At 44.1% G+C, this 21,930-nt stretch overlaps 1 protein-coding gene across 1 annotated transcript in view; it reads left to right on the top strand.

Moving 5' to 3' along the window:
* The window catches only part of neo1a (neogenin 1a), a 291,539-nt gene that overhangs the window by 173,254 nt on the left and 96,355 nt on the right, over positions 1–21,930 (top strand). The window contains exons 3-4 of the mRNA XM_045708311.1: positions 8,679–8,954; positions 12,355–12,505. Of these exons, the coding sequence (XP_045564267.1) occupies positions 8,679–8,954; positions 12,355–12,505 (427 nt within the window). The remainder of the gene's footprint in view (positions 1–8,678; positions 8,955–12,354; positions 12,506–21,930) is intronic.

Below are 21,930 nucleotides of genomic sequence, written 5' to 3'. Positions count from 1 at the left end.
CACCCTGGCCTGATCTACTTCCTTCTCCTTACTGGCCTGATATTGGCTACACTATCTAGTTACTTCCTTCTCCTTACTGGCCTGATATTGGCTACACTATCTAGTTACTTCCTTCTCCTTACTGGCCTGATATTGGCTACACTATCTAGTTACTTCCTTCTCCTTACTGGCCTGATATTGGCTACACTATCTAGTTACTTCCTTCTCCTTACTGGCCTGATATTGGCTACACTATCTAGTTACTTCCTTCTCCTTACTGGCCTGATATTGGCTACACTATCTAGTTACTTCCTTCTCCTTACTGGCCTGATATTGGCTACACTATCTAGTTACTTCCTTCTCCTTACTGGCCTGATATTGGCTACACTATCTAGTTACTTCCTTCTCCTTACTGGCCTGATATTGGCTACACTATCTAGTTACTTCCTTCTCCTTACTGGCCTGATATTGGCTACACTATCTAGTTACTTCCTTCTCCTTACTGCGGAAAGCGAAGGACACTGTGCCCCATGTTGTCTGCTCCCCATTGAGCAGTGTAGACATTTGCATTACATTTTAGTCATTTAGCAGACACTCTTATCCAGAGCGACTTACAGGAGCAATTATGGTTAAGTGCCTTGCTCAATGGCATCTCTACAGATTATTCACCTAGTCTGATCGGGGATTCGAACCAGCGACCATTCGGTTACTGACCCAGCGCTCTTAACCGCTAGGCTACCTGTATTATGCATCATGGTGACATCCAGATGGTAACTACCAATATTACAAGTTATTTCTCATGTAGGCTGCTATCCTACCCAAAATAAAATCAAGTGGGGATGGTACAAATTGGAGATGGTGGGTGACCAATACTACAAGTTATTTCTCCCTCACCCATCGACATTAACATCACTTTGTTTTACCAGTTTTAACTAGCACCATGCTGCTGCTGTGATCTAGCCTGTGTAAAGTAGCTGGGAAGGGCTCATCAGGACACCTGACTGAACCCAATCCATTGTCTCCACACTTGACTCTCAGCTGCATGACGTATGTCATCCGTTTGGGCACCAGGCGTGTCCGTATAGCCTCTCCTCCTTGGCCATGGGCGCAGGCCAATACATTTATGGCTATTTCTTCTGCTCAGGCATCTGTTCGGGACACCCCATCTAGATGTATGGGTGAATAGATTGCCGTCATCATTTGGAGCATGTAGAAATGGATGTAAGTTGTTTTCCCCCACACATTATGTCACGGTACCTTTTAATGAGGTTAGTGTTTAATGCCTTTTCATTGTAAAACCACACGTGTTATTAAAACCACTATAATCATTTCAAATGAGAAATTCTACACTCCAGCCAATTCTCACATTATCTTCACACAACATGTGTAAGACGTTCCCATGGCAACCATCCTGTCCCTTTTCACCATCCGCAACATTTCTCTCAAAACAATTTATCTTTGTGCCATGCACCCTGCTGCGCCTCCTCCCTCGGGCCCCCAGCAGGCACTGACAGGGTACCAGTGTGCCAACCAACCAGTGTGCCAGGGCAGTAGATTGATACAACATGGTCCTCATATGTGCCACTGTCAGCCATTGTCTAGACCGGATTGATAAAGTTGGATTTATCTTAAACAACTGTCATTCAGCCTATAGTGGAAATTCTAAGCAATGTTGCCCATCAAGGTAGCTCTGTGTGGTAAATTAGCCGTCATGCTAACTGTTTCTACGTTAAGTCTCGCACTGACCCAGCAAGCCTGATTTATGTCTAAATTAATTTTCCTGATCCCTTTGGTGTGAACACTTCTCTGAAGACTGAGAGGCTTTGTAAACACGATGTGACTCTCTGCTTAGAAGCTCCTATTCTGAGACTGAAGGCAGCTGGGCCTCTGGCCCAACACGCCACGCACACCCTAACACAGCCCTCCTAAATGTTTATGAACGCGACGTAGCTCCAACATCTGGGCAGCACCTGAAGCGGTTTAACGGCTCACTTAGTCTCTTGTCCCAGGGAGATATTTCTAACAGCAGCTATGTGAAGACGACATTGGTTTCTGGCCACCTGCACACAAGCCAGGTTGTTCCTGTCAACTCCTCAGGTGAGAAGCGTTCTCAACTTGACGGCACGCAAACGCTATATGTTAAGTAGGGCTGTGTTTTGTGTATAGTGACCAGCTCCGACCTCAAATTCAATCCTAATGGTTGAATGGGTGTCATTGTCTTTCAGTCTGTTTGGTATTCAGTCAGAATGTGTGATCGTCATCTGCCCTGAAATACCATGGTTGTCTTGTGGTTGTCTTGTGGTTGTCTTGTGGTTGTCTTGTGGTTGTCTGGTATTTTCTCAAGGCTGAGATTGGTCACAAGCCCAGAGTGCTTCAGCACCCTGAAGTGGTATTTCCAGTCCAATAGCTAAAATAACTCCCCCACCTGAAGCTGCCTCTACTCTGCAGTGTCAGCCATCCATCTTCTGTCTCTTACTTATGAAGTGTTCAGTCTATAAAAGGGTTGTGGTGTGTGACGGCTCCCATGTTTTAAGGACTGAACTGACACCGTCAGGAAAAACAACCTGTTTGTGGTTCTATAGGTTTTCTAGGTTTTAATTGGTTGGTGCCAGCTGATGGTGCCAGCTGCTGGTGCCATCTGTATGATTGGTGTATGGCCTTTCTAATTCTTCAATATCCCCCTTTTCATAGGGTATCAGTAGAGGCCATTTTGGTTTCCTCTGTCAATTTGTGTATGTAGGCTAGCATTGTGTTAGTGTTTTGTATCTGAGCTGTCACAATCACACCTGTTGCCGCACGCTTGTAAAGGACAAATGCAGGTGGATACAATTAACCTCTCCACTACACACGTACAATAATAGCCTTGTGTTTTTTAGTATGGGTTCTCTGTCGATTCCTTGTCAGGCTTGATGCCAATTTCCCTGTCTAGATAACATTGGTGTAATGTCGCTAGATTGGCATCACAAGACGTGGTGTTGCATCTTCAAGAAAGATATGACGCTTTCGAAATCCCTTCCACTTTTTTTTAACAAGATAAATCTGTCGTGAAGATACTGCCAGGCTGTTCATCGCATAATGTTCTCAATGTGACAGTTTGTCAGGTGTTTGTGTAGTATGACAAAGTACCTCAGCGGCTACTTTGTTAGATTCCTCCTCCAACTCATTCATTAATTCAGTGTTTTCAGTCGTCATAAGACGCTGTCCAGAACAGCCCCTCTCAGAGAGGATGTTGGATATTTTCCCTCTTGCTGGCTGCACTGAAAACTGGTTATGGAGGAGCGGTAGATTTCCTTTAGATATACAGTGCCTTCGGAAGTATTCAGACCCCAGAACTTTTCCCACATTTTGTTACGTTACAGCCTTATTCTAAAATTGATTAAATCGTTTATTTCCCCTCATCAATCTACACACAATACCCCATAATGACAAAGCAAAAAACTCATATCACATTTACATAAGTATTCAGATCCATTTAAGAATGATGGAGGCCACTGTGTTCTTGGTTCTTCAATGCTGAAGAAATGTTTTGGTACCCTTCCCCAGATCTGTGCCTCGACACAATCCTGTCTCTGAGCTCTACGGACAATTCCTTTGACCTCATGGTTTGGTTTTTGCTCTGACATGCACTGTCCACTGTGGGACCTTATATAGACAGGTGTTTGCCTTTACAAATCATGTCCAATCAATTACGTTTATCACAGATGGACTACAATCAAGTTGTAGAAACATTCAAAGGATGATCAATGGAAACAGGATGCACCTGAGTTCAACTTCGAGTCTCAGAGCAAAGGGTCTGAATACTTATGTCAATAAGCTATTTCTGTTTTTTAAATAAATAATCAAACATTTCTAACTTATTTTCACTTTGTCATTATGGGGTATTGTGATGTCATTATGGGGTATGGTGTGTAGATTGCAAGGATAAGTATTTATTTAATCCATTTTAGAATAGGGCTGTAACGTAACAAAATGTGGAAATTGTCAAGGGGTCTAAATACTTTCCTAAGGCACTATAGGTGGTATATTTCCCTCACTGCCTTTTTTCACTTATCTAACAGAATTGGATAGGTGAACGAGTTTCTACTATGTCTTCAGCCATTCAATGACGTCAGACCTGTAATTAATTTGTGATGGGAAGGATGCATTTGTTTACAAACCAAGCTGGTGTATACAACATCTCTTCCTCATGCTGATGATAGCCAGGCAAGCACGTATCTGTCTTAATCTCCCTACTGTATAAAGTATTCATCGTCCTGTGTTGGAGTCATGCAATATGCACAGCCTCTTAAGGCTCTGAACTCACCAGTGAACTGGGTCACGTCAGACACACACGGTTAGTGCTATTCAAGATCCTTCGGACGTCACTACCTGAAACCTTAACGGTTAGGGATAGGTAAGGGTTAACCATTTTAAATGTCAACGTCAATAGGGTGACATCAGTGTGATGTCCCAAGGATTCTGGCTAGCATGGCCCACGCTCGGCTCTCGTCTCAACTCCTCATTTAATAGAGAAAAACACTGGAACAAAATGGCCACCTTTGATTCGGAGGGAGACGGCTGTGTTTGGATTTACGTAACAAGGCAATGAATGTTTGACAGCCAAAGCGGGGGGAAATGTAAGCGATTGTCTTGCGGAACGGTGGCTGGTTATTTATACTGCCCGGGAAGATGATTCCTCCCCCTTTAACTGGTAATGTGAGCCCTGACCTCCCACAGAGCGCCATTGGTGTTTACTACCAACCCAGAGGTTCTGAGGTACAGTACTGCCTCCTTCCCATCGACAGATTTATTTTCTCATACCATTGCTTAACAGCTTCTGTAAATTCTTCCCCAGCCGAGTCTCTCCGACACTTTGTAAACAGCCACAAAATGGATGAAAACATGAGTCAATCTGCTGCTTGTGATTGTGTGAATCAGTGTTTTAAAAACTGCCTACCTGCCTCCTCCTCGGGCCTTTAAAGAACTCACCGTTGAGAGACTGGCTGAGTCAATGTAACAGAGGAATGATTATGAACCTGATTGAAAATTCTCAGAGATGTCCTAAAACCTTGAATAAGTGAATTAATGACCTCTTATACTGCAATATGGCCTCAAGGGAGCATGGCTGGGATTGGCTACGGACCATAGAATTAAAGAAACAATAGGCTATGGATGTGATTTTAAATACAAATGCAAATATCCCTGCAGCATGCAAAAATGTACACGTGACACGACACACACCATAGCCCACACATGGCATATTATCCGTCTTCAATATCACTGATCGATCACGTCTTCACACTGTTCTAAGTCTTCATATTGGGTAGGGTGTTGACAATATCCCCCGCAGTGACCAGGGTCAGCCTATCAAATCACGGCTTGATGCTCTGAACCGGCGGACTCTCCTGCTCTGTATGCCCCGGTGGAATTGATCAAGCGTCCGGCCAATAAGAATGTGATTGTTCTGTTGGTGTGTTCAGCCAGTGTGTGAGAGTGTACCTGAGAGAAGGGGAATGCTATGGGGTGGTAGCACCAGTACGTTTGTCACAACTCACTTAAGCGAGGCTACATTAGGGGTCTTGATTTCAATGGCACGTTTCCTGTAAAAAATGGTTTATTTTATTTATTATTCTAAGGTGAATTATAAAGGATCTGACTCTCCCAAAATGTTAATCTGTGTTCCAGTGCCTCGGGGCATTTCTCTCCCTGCCCCGTCCACACCACTGTTACAAACACTGGCCAGCTATTGCTCTTGGATGATTGGCATTGACAGGACCAGACAGGGAGAAGGATATAACACCAGTTAGAAAACCAGTCCTGCGCTGCTGAAACTCAATAGCTGTGTATGAGGTACAAACTTACAAACGGTGGACAATTCCAAAACCTTTTTTTCCTTTTTTCTTTTCTCCTCAATTCGGGAAAGAAAGTTGATCTTAACGGGCCTGGAAAAACAGGCATGACTAACTCTCCAGGAATGTCTCCTGGTCAAAAGGAGAACGGCAGCTATTTTCTGCCGTAAAGAGACTAATTCTGTTGAATTTCGTTGGAAAGATCCCTAAAGCTTTCTTCTGTCTGTCTGTCTGTGTGTGTATGTGTGCTTCTAAAATGCCTAATTCTGTTGAATCGAGTATACGAAATCCCTAAAGCCTTCTGCATATTCCGTTAAGCTCTCTTTACTGATTCTAGACCTGCTTTTAATTAAAATGGTAGGAGCCACATTGTGTGATGCTCAGAGGTGGGGAGATCCTCAGTCTTTTCACGGGTATCGTCCTTAAAGCAGACACCGTGCTCTTTCACTCATCTCCAGAATGATCATTACTTTTACTACCAACAAATGCAGGTAATGTAGGTTTTTAGATCAGTGAATGACACAAGATTAAGCAGATTTCTGAGTCATCTTCCCCAGTAGTTTGACTTGAGCTCCAAAAATGACATTTAAGTATGTTGTTTGCAGTCTGAGTGGAATAGGTTATTTTAATTGCAGCGCCGTACACCACTGATAGTCCTACAGACTGACGATAACAGGGAAGCTGCCCTGCATTTACACTGCATATCAAACACTTAAAACTCTCTATTGCTCTGAGTTAATATGGGCCTCTCTCATCACTCAGTGTTAATAAGAGTAAAGATCGTCGGCGCAGCGGCGCCTCGTGATAGATACCGCCTGGCAGGCGGCTGGAAAATGAGGAGCCACCCTGTCGATTAAATGGGAGAATTGTGATTAATTTAGTGTTAGCTTTAGAATCTCCTATCTATAACTCTCTCTCTCTCACACACACACACACACACACACACACACACACACACACACACACACACACACACACTACCACAAATTGATGAACTCACCTCAGGTCCACTGTAGATCTGATGAGGCAACAGGAAAGGGAGGCCATCACTGTAGCTTCAGGGCCTAAATACAAAGTGAAGAGCATGGAGAAGGTGCTCAGGGCACTGGTCAGCCAGTCAGTCATCCAGCCAGCCAGCCAGCCAGCCAGCCAGCCAGGCTGGTAGAGAAAGTACACTCCCACCCGTGTGTGAGGTTGGGTATTGTGATAGTGTCTCCTTTCGTTTCCATTAAATGGACAATATAGTACAGGTTCTGTTCTTTCCCTCCCTCTGTTGACGTTCAGCCGTAACTAACCCCAGTTTCCTCCCTATTTTCCAACATAGCTATTTAATGATGTCCCTGGGGTCCTCAGGCAGCTGTGAGGCCTGGGGCGGCCATGTATATGCCAGGCTATATGCATCCCACATCTGGAGGCAGATCACCTTTCGGGCATTGTTTTCAAGGTTGTCTTTGACGTTTCATCGCTGCCTAGAATGTCCTGTACCTAACACAGTGCTGCATTTCCAGATCAGAATCTACCCGAGAGGCAGACATATAGGACGGATTCTCTGTCACTGCAACCACATCAACTCAGAGGCCTTTGAGGTTTTATGTGGACTTTTCCTGTGAGAGTGAATGTGTAGTGGAGAAATCTGCAGTGTTTGACTTTGTCTGTCTTATAGAGTATTACAGAGAGCATAGAAAGCAGGCTGTTTTGTGTATGTATGACGACACCACTATGGAGGTGTGTGTTTGTGTTGCTGCTTCATCTCACACACCAACAGTTAGTGATGTGGTGCTGAGTGGAGACGGGGTCTCAGCGGTGGCTGGGGGTCTCAGCTCTCAGCCTTATCTGAAGTGGGATATATTCCAGAGCTGTCACTCCCTCACCTCCCTCACCCCAACCCCCTGAGGGGAGCACAAAGCCTGTAGACACACACACACACACACAGCTTCAACACTTCTTCCTGTCTGCGGACACACAGCTTCAACCGAGCCAGAACAAACAACAACCACTGACTCCCGCATCGCCAGGGAAACAGCCCGGCCAACCAAAACATTCACACACAGGCCACCATCACATTAACAGGCCTCACATTGAATTCTTCCCCCATTGTGTGTGTGTGTGTGTGTGTGTGTGTGTGTGTGTGTGTGTGTGTGTGTGTGTGTGTGTGTGTGAAGTGGCCAATGTTTTTAAAGACCAGATCGTCTAACTTCTATATTATAGTATACTTGCACCGTGTTTCCATTTCGGTCAGGCTTTCTTTCGAAATGAAATGTTGTCGCCGTGTCGTTTGTCGACATACGCTGCTCGGCATAGACCGAGGTTTCAGATCAATGGCTTTAAACGCGGGAAATAATTATTTCACAGATGAAAGTAGGGAGAGGAACACAAACAGCCTGTGGATTCAGCTTTTTAATTAGTGTTGTGAAATCTTTTCTCACTACAGCAAATGAGCCTCCCTGGGTTCTGGAGCGTTCTGTCAGGGATGATACACGCAGTACTTTACAGCAGCGTGGATCACAGCCAGGAGTAGTTCAGGCTGGGGTTATTACCTCTTACAGATGGATTAGGAATGGATCGGATTTGGAAAAATGGATTTCTCTCCCACTGTTAGGTAATAATTGCAAATCACAAGGTCCGATTTGAGATCAGGCCGACTCGTAAACAGATGCGTAGGCATATTTCCTGACGGAACACGTGGAACTGGTTGTACAGCTGTGTAGCTGTAGGCAGTAGCATACTGGCAGAACTCAAGCCTCTTTTGATCTGTCTTCTCTCTCGCTCTCCTCTCAACTCAAACATGCTTATGTGTCATCAAAGCAACAGCAGAACAGAAATGAAAAACATGAACTTTTAACACCAACCCTCCTCCCACTTCCTCCCCAGGTATGCCCCGGTTCTCCAGCCAGCCGACAGCAGCCAGCATACGCCTGGGAGACAGCCAGGTTCTGGCGTGCGACGTCAACCCAGACCTGGTGCCTTTAGCCCGGTGGGAGCGTGAGCGTGAGCCCCTGGAGCTGAGCTCTAGGCTGGTGCAGCTACCCAACGGAGCCCTGGTGGTGAGCAACGCTTCAGAGGCCGACGCTGGGCTCTACCGCTGCATGGTGGAGAACGCTGGGCCCGCCAAGACCAGTGAAGAGGCCCAGCTCACAATACTGCCAGGTAATACTATAGATACTATATAACTCTACATACTGCCAGGTAATACTATTGATACAATATAACAAGGACCTATCTAGACGTCTGTAGTGCGTGCAATAACCTTTCTTCAGCATCTCTGCCTTGGCAGAGGAAAGAAAAGGTACTGTAGCTGTATAATTAGCAATAAAGCCTGCGGGGATGTGGTATGTGGCCAATATACCACAGCTGAGGGCTGTTCTTATGCAAGACGCAAGTGGAGTGCCTGGATACAGCCATTAGCCATGGTATATTGGCCATATACCACAAACCCACAAGGTGCCTTATTGCTATTATAAACTGGTTACCAAAGTCAAGTAAAAAATTATTTTGTCATACCCATGGTATATGATCTGATATACCACGGCTTTCAGCCAATCAGCGTTCAGAGTTCGTACCACCCAGTTTAGAATTAAGAACGGTATCTTACAGCATTCAATCGTTGGAATTGTAAGAGTTGTTGCCCTGTTTCTTTCTCTGCTGTTGTCATTCTAATGGAATCCAGAAAGAACAAAACCCAGTCCTCAAACATGTACATCAAATGTTCAAAGCTCTGGGCAAAGACACAGAACATCCACATCAAATTAGATCTTTTTCTTGATCAAATAACATGGAAAACATCCACTTTTTGTGCAGTATTAATTTACCATCCTTACAAACCACTCAATGTAAATATACATTACTTGCACATAGGCTGGTCATCTCGGTTTGTACCTGTAGACTTTCTATCACCATGAAGAAAAACAATGACCACTTCAGCAATTGAGTACATTGAGACATCAGGTGGTTTGTGATGAGATGTGATGATGTGGCTCATCTGGTAGAGCATGGTGCTTGCAGTGCTGTGGTTGTGGGTTGGATTCCCACAGGGGACCAGTACGGAAAAGTATAAAAATGTATGCGCTCACTACTGTTAGTTGCTCTGGATAAGAGTGTCTACTAACATGGAAAGGAATGAATAGACCGTTTCGGTTTTCACATAGAAATAAGTTGCATTTGCAAAGTATTTCAAGAAACCGGAAAACGTATCAAGCAAGTATTTTTATATTACACAAGTATTATCATATTAACTGTTATCAGACAAATGCTGGTAAACACTCAAATACATTTTGTTTAAAAAAGTAGTGCAGTGGACCTTTACCAGTCCTGTATTAGTGCCCCGATTATAGCCATCTTCAGCTCGGGCACAACAATCTGCATCCACTTCCCCTGTAGACTACTAGAGGCTGATACTCGGAGCAGACTCCTCCTGGTCAGACATTACTGCCAGTTGAACACACTGAGAGACTTGTACATGGTGTACCACTCCTCCACTCAAGTAATTTAACTCCAGCATGAACACATTTGAACCGGCCTCATGGAGAGAGAGAGAGAGAATATCCTCCGTGTACAACGTAGAACATCAAATAATGCATGCAGAGCAGAATTAGGCCGATGCCCGCTAATTATCAAAATCCAGAACAGTGCCGTTAAATTCTACAACCACCTAAAAGGAAGCAATTTCCAAACCTTCCATAACAAAGCCATCACCTACTGAGAGATGAACCTGGAGAAGAGTCCCCTAAGCAAGCTGGTCCTGGGGCTCTGTTAACATGCCCCAGGACAGCAACACAATTAAACCCAACCAAATCATGAGTAAACAAAAAGCTAATTACTTGACACATTGGAAAGAATTTAACAAAAAACAGAGCAAACTAGAATGCTATTTGGCCCTAAACAGAGTACACAGTGGCAAAATACCTGACTACTGTGACTGACCCAAACTTAAGGAAAGCTTTGACTATGTACAGACTCAGTGAGCATAGCCTTGCTATTGAGAAAGGCCGCCATAGGCAGACTTGGCTCTCAAGAGAAGACAGGCTATGTGCACACTGCCCACAAAATGAGGTGGAAACTAAGCTGCACTTCCTAACCTCCTGCCCAATGTATGACCATATTAGAGACACATATTTCCCTCAGATTACACAGATTCACAAAGAATTCGAAAACAAACCCGATTTTGATAAACTCCCTTATCTACTGGGTGAAATACCACAGTGTGCCATCACAGCAGACAGATTTGTTACCTGTTGACACCAGATTTTATTTTTTACACATTTTTTTTAACCTTTATTTAACTAGGCAAGTCAGTTAAGAGCAAATTCTTATTTACAATGACGGCCTACCCCGGCCAAACCCGGACGACGCTGGGCCAATTGTGTGCCGCCCTATGGTACTCCCAATCACGGCCGGATGTGATGCAGCCTGGATTCAAACCAGGTACTACAGTGACGCCTCTTGCACTGGGATGCAAAAGTCTTGCACCACTTGGGAGCCCAAAAGGTCAACCAGTGAAGAACAAACACCGTTGTAAATACAACCAATATTTATGCTTACTTATTTTTCGTTTTGTACTTTAACCATTTGTACATCGTTACAACACTGTATATATGCATAATATGACATTTGTAATGTCTTTATTCTTTTGGAACTTCTGTGAGTGTAATGTTTACTGTTCATTTTTTCATTGTTTATATCACTTTTGTACATTTATCTACTCCACTTGCTTTGGCAATGTTAAAATGTGTTTCACATGCCAATAAGGCCCCTTGAATTGAAATGAATTGAGAGAGAGACGCACACACCGAGAGAGAGCCCCCAGTGGGCTTATCAGAGAGGGAACTGTAACTCAATCTCCACTCAAAGGGGGCTGAATTCCATTGTGTCACAGCTTCAACCCCCAGAACTTTTATTTAGTGGAGTTGCTTAGGGCTGGGGTCTGTCAGGCAGCGCAGAGAAGATATTAGAGGTGGTAAATCACACTTCAACGAGTCCCAGCTGGTGTGTTTGTCTATGTCTCCCATACTGGCAGAGGCTGAGTGTGTATTCAAAACACACTACCACAAGCACACATACACACAAGATGTTTTGCATCATAGAAGCAACAAGGCGTTTCAGGAGTTCTTTGGTGGTACCATACATGGACTGAAACAGTTGACTGAGAGAACAATGGGGGGGGGGGTCCGTTCCATTGCAATTGAGTTAACTTCAAAAATCCTCATTGAAAATTAATGCAATTGTTTTCAATTCAATTCTTTGAAGGGAATTTCAACTAATTTCTTGAATTGACTGAAATTGACCCCCCCCCAAGCCTGAAAAGGTCTTAAAATAATTAAGAGGTTATTAATTAAGAGGTTAATCACATCTTCAGAGTCACTGTCTTTTTGCCATCTCAAGGGGTTAGCTTTGGGCAAAGCAGTTCAGCCAATTGGGTGACCTCCTGAGTGGTCACCAGAGGTCTTGTTCATTTTACTGATCCAGATCAGATCTCAGGATGGGACTCTTTTGAAGTGAGGAATGATGACACACGTTAACCAGAGGTCGACCCTGCTCTTTGTTTGGACAGAAACCGGAGAGGAGAGAGAACTGGAGTTCCTGGTAGAGCCACTTCCTGTGACCAAAGTGGTGGGGGCCAGTTTGCTGCTGCCGTGTGTGGTGACGGGTTACCCAGCGCCCTACGTCCGATGGATGGTGGGAGACAAGCTTGTCGAGGAGAGGTGAGTTGGACCCGAAGCCCTATTTTTAGAGAGTATTTTAAATGTGTATTCCTTGCGAACCCATTTCTTCCAACTCAACAGTATAAATCAAACGGCTCAGATGGCTGTAAACGACCTCAGATGGCTGTCTAACTGGAAATACTTATTTCATCTCCTCATTGCCATAAGTTACTTTGTTGATAGCCATCCATATTAGCACAGAAATCAAGTTGTCTGTTCATTTGTAGTGTTTGAATCATTTTGATGATTGAATCAGTCATTAAACATGTCCATAAGGTAGTGTGACTGTTCCTCTAGCCCTCAGACGTTCCTAGTCACACTCCTATAGCAGTACCAGCTTCCTTTGTGCCTTGTGCCCAAAGTGCAAACACTTAAAGAGCTGGCGCCTGTTCCTGAGGTGTTAACGCCACTGGGGCTGAGTGTCTGAGCGCGCCACTGACGGGGCCAACAACACTGCCACTTCAGCAGGGAGACAACAAGGTCGGGGCTGCCAGCCGTGTCAGGGAGTTCACAAATTAAAACCCCGGGAGAGTCACACTCTTAGCCCTCCCCTGGGAGAGGTGTGGATCAAGCCAAACCCCTGGGAGAGCTGTGTGGACAGAATAGCTAACAGAGTGGCTACACGGGCTATCTGAGTTGACCCTTGTATTCATTTGAATTTTTGCACAGTCTCTATACACACTCACGCACACTGACACACACAGGGTTGAGATCTGGCCAATTCCAAAGTTCCTGCCTTGGTTTGTGTGGGGTTTACCTGGTTACCACACAGCCGTGTTTTCAGTTTGTCCCTTCCGGTAATAAGCATGTAAGTTCAGGGGACAGGCTAAGAAACAGAGACGAGAGATGAGGGCTCATTATTTTGGTTAAGAACGTTGTCTCGCACATTTAACACATCTCTTCTGAAGTTCAGCTTGACAAGGACATTGTCTCCTTCTAACAAGAGAACATCTTCAATGTAGTGTCAGACTCTTTCATATCAGCCTCTGTCTCAGTCCCGGTAGAGTTGACTATCTCACTATCTTGGTATATTGGTCTTGGATGCAGTGTGTCATTTTTGAAAACCACAGCTGAGTGTGGCAGACTGATAATAGGAGAGTAAATAAGTTAAATATTCATTACAATATATGTTCTTCATTGCCCACATTCCAAATATCCCTGTGGTCCTCTGGGTTGGGGGGGTGCTTACATTGTTAATTAGAGCGTGTGCTGAACAAATGGGAGGTCCTCCCTTCTTACCCAGGCCACTTTACCCAGGAACACGCACAGCCGTGTGCTGAATACATTAAGTTAGGCCATTCTAACATTGTAACACAGGATTGACAATTAAGCAACCGCTGGCAGAGTGGAGATCTGATCTAGTTTCTCCTTCAGCGCGTCCCTTCCCTCCCAGGCAGACTTCAGAGGAAGAGAAGCGCTGTCACTTTGTAATAATTGGAACGGAGGGAGGAAAAGGGGAGGGAATCCGTACGGAGCCTCATAATTGGTCGACTGTATGGAACCGTATCGCAATCAGAGCTGTTGAAGTAGACTGTGAATCCCGTATCTCCCACGACCGACAGGAAGTTTACGGAGATGTGTAGAGATGGCGATGACTCGGTAAGAGGACAAAGTTGATTTATGTTCAAGCTCCAGCGCTGACACTCAAAAGGTGGTTGACGTCTCGCTGCGGGAGCATCTCTGGCCTGGTAAAAAACCCTGTTTATAGGATGAGTCAGAGAGAATATGTTTTAAGATGGAGAGTTGGAGGGAGAGGGGTCTACAGTTTCTCTACAGGGTCACCTCTACAGGGTCTCCTCTGGCTAGTCTGTTTCTTAGAGAGGTCTGGAGATTCATTCTACTCAACAGTGGCTGTTTAACACATTGGTGGTAGTGGTTAGTGTGACTGAGGTTCAGAAGCCCGACTCTCGTTCTACGTTTCTCAGGACAGACGTCGTAGTTCCATATTCTACCTGCATAGCCAACTCTTCTGTCATTCCTTCATTGTCATGCCATTGCACAATCAAACAATTGTCTGCAGCAGGAATGGGCAACCCCCTTTCGAAGGCTTTTTCATTTTATACTCAAGGTGCAATTTTTAAATGTGGTTTTGCATCAGCAGTTTTTCTCTTATGTCGGTCACTGATTTAGCTCATGTCAGCTGACATGTTTTTGATAGCTGGCTGCTAGAATAATTGACCTATCTAAACTTAGTAATCATGGTCAAATGAACGGCTGTGGCTCCCCCATTGATTTTGTTAGTCTCACTCGGATATCATATTCAAATTCTAAACATTTATCCATCTTAATTTCCTCCATCAGCTCTATATCACCCCATCTAGATTGCACAAGTTTAACCCTGATATCGCCTCCCTATGTTTTAGATGTGGCTCAGATGAGGGAACATTCCTCCATTCCACTTGGCAGTGTTAAAAAAAACTACACCGTTTCTGGCTGGGGGTATGAGATACAATATCCTCAATTCATGGATTTGCATTCCCTTTAGACCTGGAGGTCTGTCTACTGGGTAACTTTACTAATTCCAATCTTAGGCAAAGCCAAACTATAAAGCTAACAGAAATATTGCTTGCGATTGCCAAGAAATGTATTGCCTTGAAATGGAAATCGGATTCCTCCCTGCCAGTTGCAATGTGGCTATCGGAAGTTAATAGTTGTATCGCACTGGAGAAAATCACGTACTGCTTGAGGAATGTTAGACATTTTACAGAATTTGGCAACCTTTTATTGACTATATGGAGAATCTCACATCATATTGATTGCATCTCTATATAATCCTTGCGTAATGTTTCACACTTAATGTATAATATGTAGCTTACGGCAGGTCCAATGATCCAATGTATATCTTTTCATTTTTGTTTTAGTTGAAAAATGCAAAAAAAATTAAAATAATGAATCTGAACATTTCTCTCCACCTTATGGCAAAATGGGTAGAATTGCATTAAATTAGTTAAAGAATAGCAAAATCTTCTCTTCGCCCCCACTAGCTAAATTAGGGTTGGACTGAAAACCTACAGGACAGTAGATCTCCAGGAAGAGGGTTGGTCAGCAATGGTCTACAGTATAGGATGAGGTTGGGCCTATTGATATTTCTAGTAAACATATGAAAGACCATATAGAATAACCTCTCATCTCCCCCTTTTGATGTAGGATGAAACATGGTGACGGCATGAATGCAGCGATTTAAATGAAATGTAGGAGAATGGGAAGTTGAGTAAGAGCCACGTCTGTGTATGAACACCGGCTGGCATTGTCTGGCATTGTGTTAGTGCCAGCGCTGTCTGAGTGGTTTAAAAAAGGATGTCTGTAAAAACTGCCGGCCATGGTTTGGATGGAGGCAGAATTTTTTTTGCAATAATAATTACTGCTGCAGTTAGCTCTGTATTTACTCTGTTAGACGTTTTGCAACATGTAGCTGTTGCAAGAGCTGGTCATACCATACAACGTGGTGTCTCTACCCTGATAATGTATAAAGGCAAAAAGATGATGCTCAATGCTCAGCCTTTTACTTCTGCTATAGTGGCCTGTACACTCTAGCTCCTTGGCCAAATCAGTAGCATCAGCAAGGCGGTGTCCCTATGTAGTCCCCTGGTGGTGTGGATCTGCTAGTGTAGGGCAGGAAGTCATAAAAGTTGACCCTTTTAAAAGACACTATTGGCGGGAGGTAGCCTAGCGGGTAGGAGCGTTGGGCCAGTAACCAAAAGGTTGCTGGATCGAATCCCCAAGCTGACAAGGTAAAAAAATCTGTCGTTCTGCCCCTGAACAAGGCAGTTAACCCACTGTTCCCCGGTAGGCTGTCATTGTAAATAAGATTTTGTTCTTAATTAACTGACTTGCCTAGTTAAATAAAGGTTAAATGAAACACTGTTCCCCGGGCACCGACGACGTGGATGTCGATTCAGGCAGCCCCCCACACCTCTGATTCAGAGGGGTTGGCTTAAATGCAGAAGACACATTTCAGTTCAATTCATTCAGTTGTAAAACTGACTAGGTATCCCCCTTTCCTTTACAAGTGAAGAAGCCTCGTTCCTAATTCTCTGACCCACGCACACTGGCTTTGTAAAAAATACCTATAGCCAATGACATAAGATTTGCCGTTTATCTGGTTTAAGCACTAGCGTGATGGTATGTTGCAAGTCACGTGTTGAATATAAATTGTTCTCCTCACCCCGTCTTGAATCTCCTACAAAATACCCAGGCTTGTAGCGACTCTTTGAATTTTCCCGTCAATCAGCTCTGCACACGCAAGGCCAACGATCATGAAAGCCACCATCAGCTTTTGTTCTGGCGAATATCCTGCTATCACCTAATAGAATCCCCGGCAGTCAATAAAATGGATGAATAATGCATGACTGGCAAGCTACGGAGTTGACATTGCATGTAAATCATGCCTCAAGCCTCTCAGAGCGGTCTCTTCTCCTTGTCTTGGCTCCCTCATTTCAATATGATTGGGTTTATGATATTTACTTATGTATGAATGGTGTTCAGCGGGGGAAATGTGTTTTGCAGTGGGACTGTAATGGGATTACTTTCTACCCTCTCTGGCTTTGGGAAGTCCTACTTCCCGCGCTGGAGTGTGGCGTTACTGGCGGGGGCGGCAATAGGACCTCGGGGCTTCTGTGCCACTGAACTCTCCCAGCTCACACTGTACCTTTTTATTATATACCATCGTCTGTATCCTCCATGCATTCCCCATCACTGTAGCCGTGTCCTTGACATTCTCATTTTATGAGCATTGTTTCTGCTCTATCAGAGTAGAGGAAATGACCTCGCCTTTCCTCAAAGTTAGTGGCACACTGTAGCCAACAGTTACTTGAAGTAATCCCCAATAGATGCGTGAATAGGCTTGGTGTAGATGTACTGTAGCTGCTCAGACAGACATTTCCTTCTGCTTGTTATGGGCGGCCTCTGGGTTGCCTACTGCTTTATGCCAGTTAGAAGTTCGGCCAGCCTCAATGTACACTGATTACAGCACTATGGCTCACTCCGCCCTCCCCAACCTCTGATTGATTTCTAGTTTGCAAGACCTCCGTTCTCGATCCAATTTTAGGTTAATCGCTGCACTCACCCTGCCGGCGCTCTTTAAAAATGATTTTTTTAAGAGGCCCTGAAAATTGCCACAGCGTGGATATATAGACGTTAGGCAGCAGTTTTCCTCGGCGTCTGGGAGAAGGCCCGTCAGACGTCACCTATCAATGTTAATGGGCTGTGATTTTTGCTCGTTCTTTTGTGCAGCGTCAGTATTAACAAGATTAACGGCGAGTCTCCGCCTTTTGCTAGCTCGCCGTTTCTGCTTCCCAGATTTATAACCCTGTTATTAAACGGGTTTTGAGCGTGCGTGGAAACGCCGTCGTGGCGTAACGCTCTGCTGCGGTGTTGGTGGGCAGGCACAAATCATGCGTCATCGGAACACAAAACAAAATGGCTCCCTCACCTCGAGAGCTTTGGCTCGGAGAAGAGACTCATAAATGCTCATGTTATTGTACGTCCTATTAATACTGTCAGAATGAAACACATTGGAGGTCATTGACGGTTTAGCAAATTCTTTTAGCATTTTACAAACACTCTTTTAATGAACTTAAAAAAAAAAAAATCTTTATTTTAACAGGGAAAACAGACCTGGATCCCTTTTACGGCTGTGCCCTGTGTAAACATGTTGACATGTACAGTTTTAGGCATACAGACAATAACATTTCAAACATACAAAACAAAGACACAATTCAACAGAAACAATCACAGACAACATCATATTGATCCTCCATAACATTTTTAAGTGGGCAAGGGACACCAGAGTGTTTAACTTAAGTTGGATCTGCAGTTTGTTCCATAAATAAGGTGCAAAGGAACTAAAGGCAGTCCTACCCAACTCTGTGGAGACCGCAGGAGTCTCTCTAATGTAATCCACATCTGTGATCTGGTTTTAAACTTAGTATATCTAGTGGAAATGAATGATGATATATGTGGAGGTAGTTTTAAAAGAAGTGCTTTATAAATAAACAAGAGAGCATGTTGCTCTCGCCTCACAGATAGAGGCCCAACCCACATTTTGATATAGGATACAGTGATGAGTTTTGTAACTATCACCCGTGATAAACCTGAGTGCACAATGGTAAATAGCATCCAGTGGTTTTAATGTGTTTGCCGATGCATGCATATAGATAATATCACCATAATCTAAAACGGACATAAAAGTAGCCTGCACAATATTTTTTCTATTTACGGAGGACAGACAAGCCCTGTTTCTGGAAAGGAACCCTATCTTGAATTTGAGATTTTTTTCCAATTCAGTAACATGTTTTTTAAAAGAAAGCCTATCATCTAACCATACCCCTAAGTATTTATATGCAGAGACCTGTTTGATTTGAGTACCATCCAAGCTAGTGATTCCAAAAGTGTTTCTAACTGAGAGTTTAGACCTAGAAAAAAACATGACATTTGTTTTCTTAGCGTTTAAAACAAGTTTAAGCTGTAAAAGAGACCCCTGTAGTATCCAAAAATCAGACTCCAACTGCATTAAAGCTTGGTCCGCTCTTGGAGCAATAGAGTACATCACTGTGTCATCTGCATATAAATGGAATTTAAAATATCTGACATCATCACCAATGTTGTTTATATAAAGTGAGAACAATAGTGGGCCAATTATTGAACCCTGAGGGACCCCTTTAAGTAACTGTAAGGGGTCAGACTTGACCCCGTCGACCATGACGGCCTGAGTTCTATCTTTAAGATGGTTTTATGACTATCGGCAGGCATCAGTGCCCAGTCCTATAGATGACAGCTTACTCAAAAGGATAGCATGGTCTACAGTGTCAAAAGCTTTTGACAAATCTGCAAACAACGCAGCACAGTGCTTTCTATCATCTAAGGCATTTGCAATATCATTTACAACAAGCATAGTGGCCGATGTGGTACTGTGTTTAGATCTAAAACCAGATTGATTGGTGCTAAGAATACTGTTAGCAGAAAGAAAAGATTGTAACTGTTTGTTGACTATAGATTCTAGGTTCTTTGCCAGACAAGGGGTGGGTCGATAGTTATCCAAATCACTACCGTCACCTCCCTTATGTAATGGCAGAACAAAAGCTGCTTTCCACACCTTAGGGATATTTCCTGTGCTTAATGTTAGATTAAAAATGTGTCACTGAACCAGCAATGATAGGTGCAGCACACTTAAGTAAGTACGGGTCTAAATTGTCAGCGCCTAAGGATGGTCCCTGATTAACTTGGTCCCCGATTAAAGTTTAGTCACTTATGTTCCTATTACAGTTGGCCAGTACCAATCAGCCACATGCCTATGCTTGATTCTTACCAGACTTTCAGAGATCCATTGCTGTATCTGTTATCGGATTGGCCGTTTCTCGCTGCTGCTAGAATGATAGATGAAGACTTGGAGTGACATCACTGCCATGTTAGTTGGGAAAACAGACAGACATGCTGTTCTCTGCCACTGGAGCTGAGGAAACAGACAGACATGCTGTTCTCTGCCACTGGAGCTGAGGAAACAGACAGACATGCTGTTCTCTGCCACTGGAGCTGAGGAAACAGACAGACATGCTGTTCTCTGCCACTGGAGCTGAGGAAACAGACAGACATGCTGTTCTCTGCCACTGGAGCTGAGGAAACAGACAGACATGCTGTTCTCTGCCACTGGAGCTGAGGAAACAGACAGACATGCTGTTCTCTGCCACTGGAGCTGAGGAAACAGACAGACATGCTGTTCTCTGCCACTGGAGCTGAGGAAACAGACAGACATGCTGTTCTCTGCCACTGGAGCTGAGGAGAACTCTTTACAGTCTGTCTGTTTAGTCTCTACACATCCCAGACATGGTTCTCTCCCCCATGGCATCCACTGTCCTTACCCTGCACTCAGTTACCAATGACAGATACAGGGCCTTCCTCCATACCCTAACCTTGCCAGAAGAACATTCATAACCTCTGATGTATGTATATTACGTAGGTTGTGAGCTTTATTGTGATACGCTAATCCAAAGATCGGTACACCGTCGTCACAGTGCTCTGGCGAAAAGCAAATCAAAATAAGGTATGCAGGAGTAGTTCTATCTTAGGGCCTTGTGGGTTTCCATTACGAGACGGAGAAAAACAAACACTTTCATGGATGACTCATTCAAAAGAGGCCATGCCAAGGCTGCGTCTTTTCGCGTAGATTTTTATTTTACGTCTGTTGTTATACCGCTGTTAGCTCAGAGCCGTCTAAAGCTGGCTTGTCCTCGCAGTTTCCCCGCGTCCCATTGCAGATCAACAGACGTTATCTGTTTGCATAAAGAAAGCACCCGTCTACTACCCCGATAGGGGCTCTCAAATGAAACGGAATGTTTTCTTCACCCCTCCACCCCCAAAGCTCTTTCCAAATGCACCACAGTGCCGATTGTGCCCCAGCCAAAGAGGGAGGTTCAGCTTGCTTTCTCCCTGAGTGCTAACACCTGGGTCTGCTGCACAATAGTTTGCATTCACCGTGCAGCGCAGCCAAGCGGGCAGGCAAGCAGGCAGGCGAGCGGCCGGACGGGAGGGAGAAGTACTACTTAAGTCGTTTTTTGGGGTATCTGTACTTTACTATTTATATTTTTGACAACTTATACTTTTACCCTCACTACATTCCTAAAGAAAATATGTACTTTTTACTCCCATACATTTTCCCTGACTCCAAATGTAATTCTTACATTTAGATTACTCAGACACGATAGCAATATGGTTCAATTCACACACCGTCAATATAATGTGTTGTCATCCCTACTGCCTCTGGGGAAATGTAAGGTGAGACTCAGGGGATGGATGGGAGGGGGTGTTAGGCATGCGTTCTTCAGGTCGGGGGGGCTATGCAGGGTGGGAAGGGATGGGAAACAGTTTTCTGGTGGGGAGAGAGGATGCGGGCGGGTGAATGGGGACTGAGGAGGTTGGGTGGAATGAGTTGGGGAGGGTGAGTCTTGTTTGTTTTCCTTGTATACAGAACATTACTAAACTATTGAAGTGGTTTGTCTTTGTTGCATTTCTCTGCTAGTTTTACTTTCTTCTTTCGAGTGGCAGTCCATCATTAGAGGATTGTAGGAAATATGTCATGCAAATATTCTAACTGAATGTATGACTATATCTGAATGAACATGATTTTGAATGTTATACCTGTACCTTTAAACCCCTTCTGGAAAAATGACAAACTAAAGAAAAAGTTGGTCACAAAAAAAAAATGAAAGCGAGAGGGTGAGACATAAAACAAGTTGAGTGTGAATGACTGACTCCTGCCCATTTAATAATGAATGTTTTGTTATGACTGTTAAGATTCCCCTCTGGTCCTGTTTAGACAGTGTGACCTGGGCCGGCCAACCAATGCCCAGTGCAGCACCGGATATTGCACTTCCGTTTCTAGAGCGCGACAGCTCTATCAAAAATGAGAGAGATGAGCTCAGCACGTGTGT

This window comes from Salmo salar, chromosome ssa26 (assembly GCF_905237065.1).
Source record: "Salmo salar chromosome ssa26, Ssal_v3.1, whole genome shotgun sequence".
In the NCBI taxonomy this organism is placed as follows: Eukaryota; Metazoa; Chordata; class Actinopteri; order Salmoniformes; family Salmonidae; genus Salmo; species Salmo salar.
The sequence above is the reverse complement of the archived record's forward strand: the minus strand, read 5'-3'. Positions and strand labels throughout refer to the sequence as shown.